The following is a 13,442-nucleotide window of genomic DNA, read 5'->3' on the forward strand; positions in this document are numbered from 1 at the left end:
ACAGATTTTACAGTGGGTTTACTTTATAACCTGTAAAGTTTTTTTTAAAGAATGATTTTCTAAACCAGAAAATCCATCTTTCCACGCAGGAAATTATATGGAGGTGAATTACAGCAATCTTACGAATTTCCAACATTCATGTATTCAGTGTGGCAGCAACACACATGAACTTTTCGTAATGATCATGCACATCACTGGAAAAAACATAGGCAAATAAGTAGAATGATTAATGGCTATCTAAACCTTATAAACTAGTATCCACTTAAAAAATAAATAAACTAGTATCCACATGTATAAGGGAATGCTCATTAAAAATTGCACCTATATAGCATTGCACAGCAGTGGAGAATTCTGGAACAACACCGCTCTTATGGGGAAGATCCCTAACATATGTAAAAGTGATATTGTAGTGACCCACCCAAACTTACTTTGTTAAATCTCTGGGGTGGTTATGTGTGCAATTTGTGTACTTTTTGGACCTTTTGAACTGCTGTACAATATTCTCTACCATTGAGGAAAATCCAGTTGTCTTGATGGATCCTTTTTCCAAATACTCTATGAATTAGATGCAACTTACTTTTATATTCCACTCCTTCAATCACTTTTTATTTTATTTGGATGAAGAGGGGTTGCCCTGTCCCCGGGCCCATGAGCAAATATCACTTGAAGAAAAGGTGAGATCCCCTCACCATTAATTTTTTAAAACCTGTATGTAAGATGCTGAGTCACATTTAACGCCACCTGTAGTTAGGCATTTAGTATCTCGATGGAATACTGCTTTGGAGCCCCACAATAACCCTCTCCCATCTTCCAAAGCAAATGTGGGGCGCACGTGTAACCAAGAAATTTAACTTCTTGCCAAAGGCGATGGGGATGGGCTGGAAACGACACACCACATAAAAATAACTTATTAAAGATCTATTTTTCTGTACATTTTGCTTCTAACTCCATCAATACAAACTTGACATATTGCCAGTAACACGGTAATTTCTATATACACCTGAAGATACAAAAACAGAAACGTAACTCAGCACAACAGAGGCAGACTAACGCCTCTCTGCTCGCTCTTGGGAGAAGGTTCCTTTGCTTTTGCTAGGAAATTAAGGCTGCGGTGCTTCCTAGAAGTGCAAATAAATAATAATAATAATAATAATAATAATAATAATAATAATAATAATTCTGGAAAATGTTTCAGAAGGCACATGGTGCACACAAGCCTCCCCAGAGTGAAAGGCAACATCCCTAAGAGGATTTGAATAATAAGGACACAGGGGTTGGGTCCATTATTTGGGGGGGGGGGCAGAACCTCAGACTTGTATTGATTTACGGCCCCCCTCGGCTACGTCCATGGTGGTGTGTGCCCCCCACCCTTTCCCCCTAGGAAACGACGCATCCCTCTCTCTGGACGTTTCTTATTTGAACTGCTTGTCGATCAGCGTGCCTTTCCCTTTGGCCTTCTTGCTTCCCAGCTCGGCCTCTTCCTGCAGCCGCCTCTTGCAAGCGCCCTCCCTGCGCAGCTGCTTCTGGATCACGCGCGCGTTCTGCGCGTACGACTCGGCCACTTCCTTGGCTTGGATCTCCTCCTCCTCCTCGTCGACGGTGGAGACGGTGACCGAGCCGCACTTGCCCATGTCCTTCGTCCGACGGGTCACCATCACTTTCTCGGGAGGAGGAGGCGGCTGCTGTTGCAGCTGCTGCAGCTGCTTCTGGGCCCAGCCCTGCCCGAACTGGACCAGGGCGCCGTCGACCACGAAGGTGGCGGGCGCGCCGTCGGGCTGGTGGCGGTAGAAGAGGAGCAGCCCGCACCGCGCGCACTTCTTCCGGCACTGCCGCTCGACGCCGCCTCCGTCGCGGCGGAGATAGGCGCCCTCGGGCTCGTCCTCGGTGTTGCAGAGCTTGTAGACGTGCTTGGCGGCGTCGATCACGCGCGCGCGGTCCCGCGGCCTCAGGGGCAGCTTCTCCAGCGCGCAGTCCAGCACCAGCACCATCTGCCCGCACAGGCAGTAATAGACGTGCAGGGGCTTCTCGCCCTCGCCGTACTCCTCGCGGTCGCGCGTATCCGAGCAAGCCAAGGAGCGGGACACCACTTTGGGCATGGCGGAAAGAGGGGCAAGCCGGCCAGGAAGGAAGGAAGGAAGAAGCCCCTCCTTCTCGGATATATACGGAGAAATGCAAAATGCCGGCACGCTTTGCACTTCCGACGGAGCTGCCGGGATGCGCAGATGCGCCGCTTGCAGCCAGGCGCGCGCTGGCGCAGAGCGAGGAGGCGCTTGGCGCAGCGGTTTAGCAAACAGCTGGATTGAGCGCCTCCCTCTCCTTTAAAAGGGGTGGGGCCCAGTGGCGTAGCGTGGGGGGTGCAGGGGGGCCGGCCGCACCGGGCGCAACATCTGGGGGTTAGGGGGCGCAAATCCACGGGTTAGGGGGCACAAATTACTTGCCTTGCCCCGGGTGCTGACAACCCACGCTACGCCACTGGTGGGGCCATGCTGTTTTCAGTTAATTTAACTTCACATATTTCACCAAGTAATCATTAAATTTAATCCAATCTTCCTGATACTCATTAAATATGTTAAGTTAAATTACGGTAACTGAAAACAGCTTGCAGATACTTAATTGGCTTAGGGTTTTATTTAAGTTAAGTGATGAATTAATATGTTTAATTTCATAACGTGAAGATCTAAGGATGTTAATGTTTAAGTTAAATTTTATAAGAACTGTGATTTGGAAAACCGTTAAAAGGATATGCGATGAAATTCAACCAAGGGGAAGCGAGGAAGTCACTTAATAATAATAATAATAAATTTTATTTATATCCCGCCTTCCCCAGCCGAAGCCGGGCTCAGAGCGGCTAACAACAGTAAAACGATAAAACATTCTAAAATCATTTCATTATAAAATTAATTCCAATCAAATTAATGGCAACCATTGGGCTAGAGTTCTATGAGGATTACCAAATGAGGGGGTCAGACTGTGCTTTGGCCAAAGGCCTGGTGGAACAGCTCTGTCTTGCAGGTCCTGCGGAAAGATGTCAAGTCCCGCAGGGCCCTAGTCTCTTATGACAGAGTGTTCCACCAGATCGGAGCCACAGCCGAAAAAACCCTGGCTCTAGTTGAGGCCAGCCTAACCTCTCTGTGGCCTGGGACCTTCAGGATGTTTTTATTTGAAGACCTTAAGTTCCTCTGTGGGACATACCAGGAGAGGCGGTCCCGTAGGTACGAGGGTCCTAGGCCGTATAGGGCTTTGAAGGTTAAAACCAGCACCTTAAACCTGATCCTGTACTCCACCGGGAGCCAGTGCAGCTTGTATAGCACCGGGTGAATGTGATCTTGCAGTGAAGACCCCGTAAGGAGTCTCGCCACGGCATTCTGCACCCGCTGGAGTTTCTGGGTGGTTTTGTCAGTCCCCTGTTATGTTTATGGTGTATAACCTTTATGTAAAATAATAAAAATTTATAATAAAAAATAGATATTGGTAGAAAGTGATATTGTTAATGGCCATCTGATTGTGCCAAGCTCTGCCTCCATTTTATAACTGGCTCCACCATTTTGTAACGGATGAGCCTCAGTAATTTTCAGCCATCTCAAGGAAGCCCCTGTGCTAAAGGAATACACACTCTGCAAATATAACCAGGCTTAATAGGAGTTCCTATTAATATAACTAGGTTTAATAGGAGTAGGACACTTATGTATCATTCCCAGGATATATATAATGTTAGGTTGTAAATGGGCCTGAAAATCTAGAGGTTATGCTGAAACTGGTCCCCAAAGGCCTGTGGCGGAGTGGCTACTGTCTGCTGGAGCAGAGGAAGCAAATGCTTCAGTCAACAGAAGTGAATATGCTTGCTTATGCCTGCCAATTTGTGAAATTGTGGATTAAGGCAACACTGGGCTTAAATCCAGGGAGCGCGAGGACAGCCAAGAGAGCAGGGCCATTCAAAAGGAGAAGGGTTGCTCTTGAACAAGATGCCTGTAGAGACAAAAGTCCCAGGGGCCAAAGTAAAATGACACCTCGAGCCTCAAGGCAGCTTCTGCTAGTTGGAGCACTTTTTAAGGGTGTCCCTTCGGCCTTAAACAGAGGAGTCCCCAGGGCCCCTCACTTTTGAGAAAGGAATTTGTTCAGCAGAAGCGTCAAAAGTCCTCAGGAATCCTCAAACAATAGAGGGACTGTTCTCCAACCACAGAGGAAGAGAAACCTGTTTATCTATTTTCGTTAGAGAGCATCAGGGGATTTTTGAGGCACTGTTTCTGATGCGTCATATAAGATACAGGTTAATAACATTGGAAAAACCATCTTGATCTGGTGTTCTGTTGCAGAGCCCCAGTGCTCTTTCCCTGCCCACATAAAATTTAAAAAAACAAAGTGAAAAAAGGTAGTAAGTTATTTATTTAGTAACTGCAGTGTTTCACAGCATTGTTGAAGAAAGCTTGCTCACTATTTTGTCACATTTTGGTTTGTCTTAAAGCTGTTGATTTTGGCTTTTTCTCCTTATGGAATGGCATAACTTCCTCTGTGTGTGTTTGTGTGCACGCTTTATTAAGTGAAATATGGATTGTACAAAGACATATTTTCTCATGTCAAGTCCAAATGCACTGCTAATCTTCAGTTCTATATAAATGGGGAGACATTGTCTACATTCCCCATACTAGCCATAGTTTAATAAAGTTCTATCATGTCCACAAATTTTAGCATTTTTTCCTACTCCAAACAATTCCAACTATTAAAATACAATGAAACATTGATAGGATGAATATTCTTTTGCGGGATGTCCCAACCATGTCATAATTTCAGACGATTGTTGCTAAACTTCTTCTAGCTACATGATTATTATTTTTTTAAAGATGTGGTGAGCTGAAACTGGATACTTCTATCATTATAATTGTTATTATCACTCTGGTCAGTGACCGAAAACGATTAACTCATTCATAATTATTATTATTTCATTGCAATACAGTAAGATCACAACTTGCACTCATTTAACTTGTGTGTATTCAGCTTTTACACACACAGCAAATAAATAAATAAATAAATAAAGGGGCAGCCTTCTGGGAAAAATGACTTTCACAACCCCATGCACCATTGAACCCAATGTATTTAGCCTATAGGCGATATTTGCTTTAGGCGCGATCCTTGGAACATAACCCCATCCCCACGTAAGTTGCAAGCTTACTGTATATCAAGGCTCACTAGTTAACTGGACTTAAGCACTCAAGTCAGAAAATGGAGCTTTTGCTTGGCAATAGTAATAGGAAAACAACAACAGGGAAAAAGGACTTCATTTGCTTTTGCAGTGACAAAACAACATCAGTCTTATATGGAAACCAGCGCAGTGAAGGGTTACAAGGATAACTGAGAATTTTTCTTTATTTTATTATTGCATTTGTATTTATGCCTTGATGAGTACCATATGTAATTTGAGAGTGTATTTATTTACCTGGTTTCACGCTTAAAGTCATTGTGTAGTGTTAAGAGTGGGTGGAGCTAGATACAATGGTGACTATAGCCAGAATGAAATGTGTGAGGAGTTTGCAGGATTGCATCTTGGCATGTTCAGACCCAGAAACCTCCCCACTAAATAAATTCACACTTGACTCAAATTTTGGTTTTGGTTTTTCACAGAATTTAGGCCACAACTTTATTGATTATAGAAAGTGAATGTTTGCATAGGCTCTGGTTTGACTAGCTCCCTGCCGTGCAGGTAGCGCTGACTCAGGGTTCCAGCATAGGTCAGCCAAGGGTGAACACCTGGATAAGCGGAAAGCCGGGAACGGGCTAATTCCTCCACCCAAATGCCCCCCTGGACTCAGGCACGGGCACAACCCCCTCTCAGGGGTTGACCAAACCATCGAGTCCCTGGATTCCTTTAACGGAATACCCTTCACATAGGGATGGCGAGAGCGTTCTCCCATCCCTATCACGTGAACCAGAGCCTATCCGCAACCTTACAAGTTGTGACAATTTGCTACGTGGCAGGTGAAACCCAAATGGCAACAGCCAATCAGCCAAGTGGGGAAAATTCCTGCCGTGCCCCTGTCCCAACGACAGATGACACACGACGGCATAGCAAGGTCAAGCACAAAGCCCTAAAAGTAGGGAGAGGTGGGCGGGTGTTTCGAATGCACGCCCCGAAAAAGGAAGCTCTGGGTCACGTGCATGGGCATAAATAGGTCCCTCAAACCCTTTGGACTGCATCCCATTGGCCAGATTGCACCCAGCTACGAGGGACCTACCAATCCGGTGTTGTGGCTGACCAATTGTACCCACCCACAACACAGAGTTTCGGTTTCCAGCTCTCACCACAATACTCTTTAAGGGAGGACCCGATTTATCACCCTCCCTCTCTCTCTCTCTGCTTCCCCCTCCCTCCAAATCTCTCTGCGTTTTTTGGGACGTGTGTCCCCCCACCCCACCCTTCAATTACTGAATTGCTTGCAGAGGGCCCAAAGTGATTCCTTGTACAGTAAGCCAATATAGGTGTCTGAAAAGATAATAAACTTCAGATTCTGCCAGGCTCCATTGGGCGTAGTAGCCAGGATTTATTGGGGGGGGGCAGGCTTTATGTTAGGGAGGGTCAGAACCGAGTTATTTGCGATGCAATTGGTCAGTTACTTAAGCCTTTTTATTTATTTACTTGATTTATGAGGAAGGGGAAGCTGCACCCTCTGGCTATGCCCATCCATTATGACTGGCAAATTCTGCCAGATTCAGCCCATATTTGTTCTGGCACCACCCCTAAGCCAGCATTCGACCCCCAGGGTTCAGGAACTGAGCAAACCCTTAAGTTTCCCCCCAGTTCTTTGCAGCTTTGCTCTTCAGATTCCAATACTCCAAGTTCTCACCCCAAGGTCTCTGTGCCTCAGAACTGCTTTGATTAACTGCTCAATTTCTCAATTGTTTATCTTCTATACATACCAGCGGGAGGCCCATTCTCCACTGGAAAGAGAACAGTACTACAGTAGCTAGAATAACAGGGGGGGGGGGGGGATTGCTGTCGTTCTCTCAAGGAAATGGACCGTTCTGCCAAATTAATGTTTTTCTACACAGTGTTGCGGTGGGGGGGTGGGGTGCAATAGTTCAGGTTTCTGTATGTCACAATCCAAGTTCCTATGCATGCACGCGCGCACACACACACACACACAGTCACAATACAATGAAAAACAACTATCCAAGGTTGGGGGGGGGGGTGAACAGCTTGACACACACAGGGAACAAGTAATCTGGCCATCTATTTGATTATACTTGCTTCCTGGCTTTTGTGTGGTTGGATTAGTGCAGACTCTCAAGCGTTTAGAACAGGGGTCAGCAACCTTTTTCAGCCGTGGGCCGGTCCACTGTCCCTCAGACCATGTGGGGGCCCGGACTATATTTTGAAAAAAAATATGAACAAATTCCTATGCCCCACAAATAACCCAGAGATGCATTTTAAATAAAAGGACACATTCTACTCATGTAAAAACACCAGGCAGGCCACGCAAGTAACCCAGAGATGCATTTTAAATAAAAGGACACATTCTACTCATGTAAAAACACGCTGATTCCTGGACCATCCGTGGGCCAGATTTAGAAGGCAATTGGGCCGTATCCGGCCCCCGGGCTTTAGGTTGCCTACCCCTGGTTTAGAAGATGGAAGTAGAGACTTTCTTGGGCACTTATGAAACCCCTATTTTCCCATGCAGGACCACAGCCTGGGGAAATGCGTGCATCCCTAACACAGACATGTTCATCTTGCTGGCCTTTTCCTTCCAAACACAGGTTGCTGCAAAACACGGGAGTTGGGAGACTGCTCTTGTGCTCATGTTCTGCTTACTGGTTTCCCACAGTTATCTGGTTGGCTACTGTGAGAATAAGATGCTGGACCAAATGGGACGTTGGCCTGATCCTGCAGGCTATTATTATGTTCCTCTCCTATGCTGAATTAGTTTCCTCTTCAAACATCTGTACTGCCCTGATTTGGAATACAGTGGTACCTCGGGTCACATACGCTTCGGGTTACATACGCTTCAGGTTACAGACTCTGCCAACCCAGAAATAGTACCCCGGGTTAAGAACTTTACCTCAGGATGAGAACAGAAATTGTGCTCTGGCGGCGCGGCAGCAGGTGGAGGCCCCATTAGCTAAAGTGGTGCTTCAGGTTAAGAACAGACCTCCGGAACGAATTAAGTACTTAACCTGAGGTACCACTGTACATGTTATAGAAGTTATGTATTTCTATACACTCTATACCTTGGCTCCCGAACACCTTCGTTTTTTAACGTTTCGGTTCCTGAACACTGAAAACCCGGAACTAAATGCTCCGGTTTCTGAAAGTTTTTCGGAAGCTGAACATCAAACCGCTTGAGTGCAGGACCTCCTGCAACCAATCAGAAGCTGTGCCTCAATTGTTTAACATTTCGGAAGCCGAACGGGCTTCTGGAACGGATTATGTTCAACAACCGAGGTTTGTCTGTACCACCTCTAAGTAAGTGTGTACTATCCCAGGCTAAGTTGGGAGTAAACCCTAGGGGGAAATCTGTACCCATGGCCTTGTGGGACATCAGAAGAAGAAAAGGCTAAGGGGTAAAACCTACACAAATCTGGAGCTGAGTCCCTAAGACCAGAGGTTTTCAATATTTTTGAGTCCATGGCTCCCATAACTAACTACATTCTTTCTGCGGCACCCCTGTGGGGCTCAGGAGCCCAGTTATGTCACCCCTTGACTGCAGAGCAGGCAGCCTCTTACCCCTTTTTTGAAGACCCTTCCTTGTGGAGTGTTCCCTCAGCCTCCTCTCCCCTCTCCTTGGGAGTCCTTTGGTCAGCAGATTCCATCCCTGGTGCTTCCCAGAGACACCATTCGCCTGCGGAGCTTGTAGCCAGGGCTGCTGCAATGAACAGCTGTGCAAGCCTTTGGGAGGCAGAGACGTGAGAGGGCATCAGAGGAGGGAGGGAAGGAAAGAGGGACAAAGGCCAGTGTTGCCCGCAGGCCGCAGCACTCATGACTATCGGCACCCCAGAGTCTTGACATCTGAGCAGTCTAGGACCTCCATACACACTGCCCAGACTTGCGCCCTGGTGAGGTCACTTTGTTCCTGCTAATGCAGCAAAAACAATGCAGGAGGCAGCGGTTACGAGTTACTGGTCTCCGCAGCCACAGCAGGCGCTGTGATTCTCTACTCCAGAGGAGTAGAGGAGGGCAATCAAAATGGTCAAAGGCCTGGAAATGATGCCTTATGAGGAACGGCTAAGGGAGCTGGGCATGTTTAGCCTGGAGAAGAGGAGGTTAAGGGGTGATATGATAGCCATGTTCAAATATATAAAAGGATGTCACATAGAGGAGGGAGAAAGGTTGTTTTCTGCTGCTCCAGAGAAGCAGACACGGAGCAATGGATCCAAACTACAAGAAAGAAGATTCCACCTAAACATTAGGAAGAACTTCCTGACAGTAAGAGCTGTTTGACAGTGGAATTTGCTGCCAAGGAGTGTGGTGGAGTCTCCTACTTTGGAGGTCTTTGAGCAGAGGCTTGACAACCATATGTCAGGAGTGCTCTGATGGTGTTTCCTGCTTGGCAGGGGGTTGGACTCGATGGCCCTTGTGGTCTCTTCCAACTCTATGATTCTATGATTCTATGATTCTATGATTCTATGATTCTATGATTCTATGATTCTATGATTCTATGATTCTATGATTCTATGATTCTATGATTCTATGATTCTATGATTCTACTCTAGCAGTTTGACTTCACCTCCAGAGTCAAACTCCGTTTTCTTTTGAGATGGACAGATGACAACAGCAGCAATCCCAGAGCAACTCTTAGTTGGAGTAGGAATGGTTTCTAGCAAAGTGAGGGGAAGTGGCAGTTCTTTATCTGTCCAATAGCTAAGGCTAGGCTGTTCTGCTCTTTGTGGCCCTTGTTCCTGCCACTGACGAAGGGGGAAAGAGTTCCTGTCTCCTGCACTTCCAGGATAATTTGCTTATACTCTAAGGTGCTACTGGAAGGATTTTTGTTATTTTGCTTATACAGTATTTTATCTTATTATTGAAACCTATATACCTCTTGACTGAAATAAAACCTCTAAACAGTTTACAAGAACTATTAAAAAATGTAAGTAAAGAAATTTTAAAACAATTCAAAATATTCTAAAATAATTAAAATTAAGCATAAAAGAAGTCATCAACATCTACCTGTCTAGATAGGCTTGCCTTCACAGAAATGTGTTAAGCAGACGATGAGAAAAGTGCAGGGATGTCTGCATAATGTTAATAGACAGGAAACTCCAAAGCATAGGTGCTGCCATACTAAAAGGTTGATTCCTCACAACTGTGGAACAAGTGTCTTGTGGCACCTGCTACACTGCCAGTTCTGCATATCAAAGCAGTTGAGTGGGCATGTATTGGGGAAGGCAACCACACAATTATATATTATTTCTCCCTTATTGAATTTAATAAAAGCAAATAAATGCAAATAAAAGTGATGGGAACATCGCTAGCAGGCAATAGGTATATTTATAGTGAAATAAGTGCTGGCCAGTCTGTGCTGCTCAGAGCCACCATTAGTTACAAACTTGCAGAATTCATTTTGTGCAATCTGATCCTGGAGGGGGGAAACGCCTGTATGGACTCAACAAACTGAAATCCCATACAGACCAGTTCCACTGCTCTGCAAATGTTTCATCTTATGTAGGATAGGCTATCTGGAGCGCTTCAACAGTATAATCAAACTGAACAGAAGTTTGGCCTGCTTTATGTTTAACTCCACATCCCCTCCCTCCTTCATCCGAAGTCTGAATATTTATTAAAACCAACAAACCGTGGTGTCCAATGGGACAGATACGGCAGAAGGCAAGGAGACCAGAATAGGCAGAACCAGAGGCAGAATCATAGAATCATAGAGTTGGAAGAGACCACAAGGGCCATCGAGTCCAACCCCCTGCCAAGCAGGAAACACCATCAGAGCACTCCTGACATATGGTTGTCAAGCCTCTGCTTAAAGACCTCCAAAGAAGGAGACTCCACCACACTCCTTGGCAGCAAATTCCACTGTCGAACAGCTCTTACTGTACAGCTTACTTTAGAATCATGTCCTAAGTGGCTGTAACTCATAAGGCAGGCAGGCAGGGGCTGTCTAGGGCAGGTTGAGGCTGGTGGGGCAGTGCCCCATTTGCACCAGCCCCCACTGCTAAAAAGAAAACCCTTACAAACTTAGAAGCCTTTCTAGCTTCTCCATCACAGCTTGTCTGAATGCACTTGCTAGACAGCTAAAGTAGCTAGAAACCTGAAATTAGACTGCTTGTTCAAGAGCCCATCCATCATCACCAACTCATAGACACATTAGAAGACTGAAGATCCCCTTTCAAGTGATAATCCTTTGCAAAAAACCACAAAAAATCCACCTTACTGTAACACAGAAACATTGCCAGAAGAGGCTGACTCACAGAATTTGTTGCTGTTGTTGTTGCTGCTGCTGTTATATTTTTAAATATCCCACCTTTTCCCCAGACTGGGACTCACAAGGCAGCTTACAGATAAAAATACAAAAACACAGATAAAAGTAGTGAAAGCTAAAAACATAGAAAAGATGATAATTTAAAAGGAATAATCTTTTTTATTTTTTTACGTTTGCTAGTTTTAATTCTACAGTGGTACCTCAGGTTAAGTACTTAATTCGTTCTAGAGGTCTGTACTTAACCTGAAACTGTTCTTAACCTGAAGCACCACTTTAGCTAATGGGGCCTCCTGCTGCCGCTGCGCCACCGGAGCACGATTTCTGTTCTCATCCTGAAGCAAAGTTCTTAACCTGGAGCACTATTTCTGGGTTAGCAGAGTCTGCAACCTGAAGCGTATGTAACCTGAAGCGTCTGTAACCTGAGGTACCACTGTATTAGCATTAAAACTATGTATCTTATAATTCTATTAAAAATACAGGCAGCAACAACAACAAAAATATCACAGCGCCAGCCCTTTCCTTAAAAACAGTCAGTTCCTAAAGACCTGCTGGAATAAAAGGTCTTCCTTCACCTGCCAGTGGAAGGACAACAAGGAGGGAATCAGTCTAACTTTCCTAAGAAGAGAGTTGCAAAGTACATTTTCATATGTCTTGGGAGGCCAGCCACAGTTATACCAACTGAGTAGCATTAACACCCCAAAAGGCTCTTGTTTCTCCCACAGCCACATCCTTGGAGTCAAGGAGAGATCCTGGAAGGCTCACTTTCCGCTTGCTGTTTTGCTTCTGGCCCACATCACTGCATTTCAGCTCCCAACTCAGGTTCTTTCCCTCTGACAATCTCTGAGTTCAGGGAGGTGCCCCACCCATCTGGCACAGAGCTCCCTTTCCTTTGTTCTCTTAATGCCCCATCTCCCAGGCGATCACCTCATTGGGCTTATGTTTTAACATTTGCTGGAACCAGGGGTTAGAAGGAACTCCCTCCCCCCACAAACTCATAAATATATGAAGTCCCACCATGCTGTCAACTTTGATTGAATTTTCTTTTAAAATATCTGTGGTTTCACATATTTTCTAAGTTTCAACCTTAATACAGTGGTACCTCGGGTTACATACGCTTCAGGTTACAGACTCCGCTAACCCAGAAATAGTGCTTCAGGTCAAGAACTTTGCTTCAGGATAAGAACAGAAATTGGGCTCCGGCGGCGCGGCAGCAGCAGGAGGCCCCATTAGCTAAAGTGGTGCTTCAGGTTAAGAACAGTTTCAGGCTAAGAACGGACCTCCGGAACGAATTAAGTACTTAACCCGAGGTACCACTGTAACAGTATGTTGCTCTCTGTACAGCTGTGATTTTGGGGAGACCTGGATAGGGAGCCTACTCCAGCAGCTATCTGGGAGAGAGAAGGAAAGTAGATTGCAAGGAGATTTGTTCTGACAGAGCCTGGGAAGGATCCCAGCTCTTTTAAGGTAAATACCATAACTTACTGGACAAGTGTTTGGCAATTATATAAATACTGGCAAAAGTCAAGCAAAGCTAAAAAGAGACGCTGCCTTACAGCTGCTAAGGAAAACTCCAGTCGTTTTCTTGTTCTTGACTGCCATATATGGGCTATTCCATGGCATTTCTGTAATGCTTTGCAGTGTGGCACATCTCATCCCTGAAGAGAAAAGTTGTGTGCAGGTTGACAAGGGGGTTTCTCCTAAAGAAAGGTAGAATCGGATGCCTTTCCCCCCCTTCATGCTGTCTGGAACCTTGTCCTTTATGCAAGGTGCTCCAAGGATAGCCAGAAAAACAGCAGGCCCATAAAGCTATCAAGCACAAACTGATAGACAGATGACTCCATCATTCTTAGTGTTTCAGGTGACAGGGAGGAAGCAAACACCACCCACTTCCACATTATTCTGGGAAAAAATCACTGTCCCTGTGTGTTGTGCACTGACAGTGATCTTGAGGTAAAAGGCTCTTCCCAATCCGTAATCTCAATGTTCAAAGATTGCTGCCCTCTTCTAATTATGAACAAATTGGTT

The 13,442-nt window shown here is 45.4% G+C and overlaps 1 protein-coding gene and 1 long non-coding RNA gene across 2 annotated transcripts; both read right to left on the reverse strand.

Annotated features, from left to right (window-relative positions):
* Window positions 1–713: 713 nt before the first annotated feature.
* On the reverse strand, window positions 714–2,263 carry LOC310696463 (STING ER exit protein-like). The gene has a single exon (XM_083482027.1). It carries the CDS (start codon window positions 2,094–2,096, stop codon window positions 1,413–1,415), a length of 684 nt encoding a protein of 227 aa, XP_083338153.1. The 5' UTR covers window positions 2,097–2,263; the 3' UTR covers window positions 714–1,412.
* A 10,170-nt stretch (window positions 2,264–12,433) lies between these two features.
* On the reverse strand, window positions 12,434–12,881 carry LOC310696536. The gene is made up of 2 exons (XR_014520622.1): window positions 12,729–12,881; window positions 12,434–12,500 (listed from the first exon to the last, which is right to left on the reverse strand). It is a non-coding gene; the product is annotated as an uncharacterized lncRNA (long non-coding RNA).
* Window positions 12,882–13,442: the final 561 nt, after the last annotated feature.

The sequence above is a fragment of the Podarcis liolepis genome (assembly GCF_965112155.1).
Source record: "Podarcis liolepis genome assembly, chromosome: 17".
NCBI classification, from domain to species: domain Eukaryota; kingdom Metazoa; phylum Chordata; class Lepidosauria; order Squamata; family Lacertidae; genus Podarcis; species Podarcis liolepis.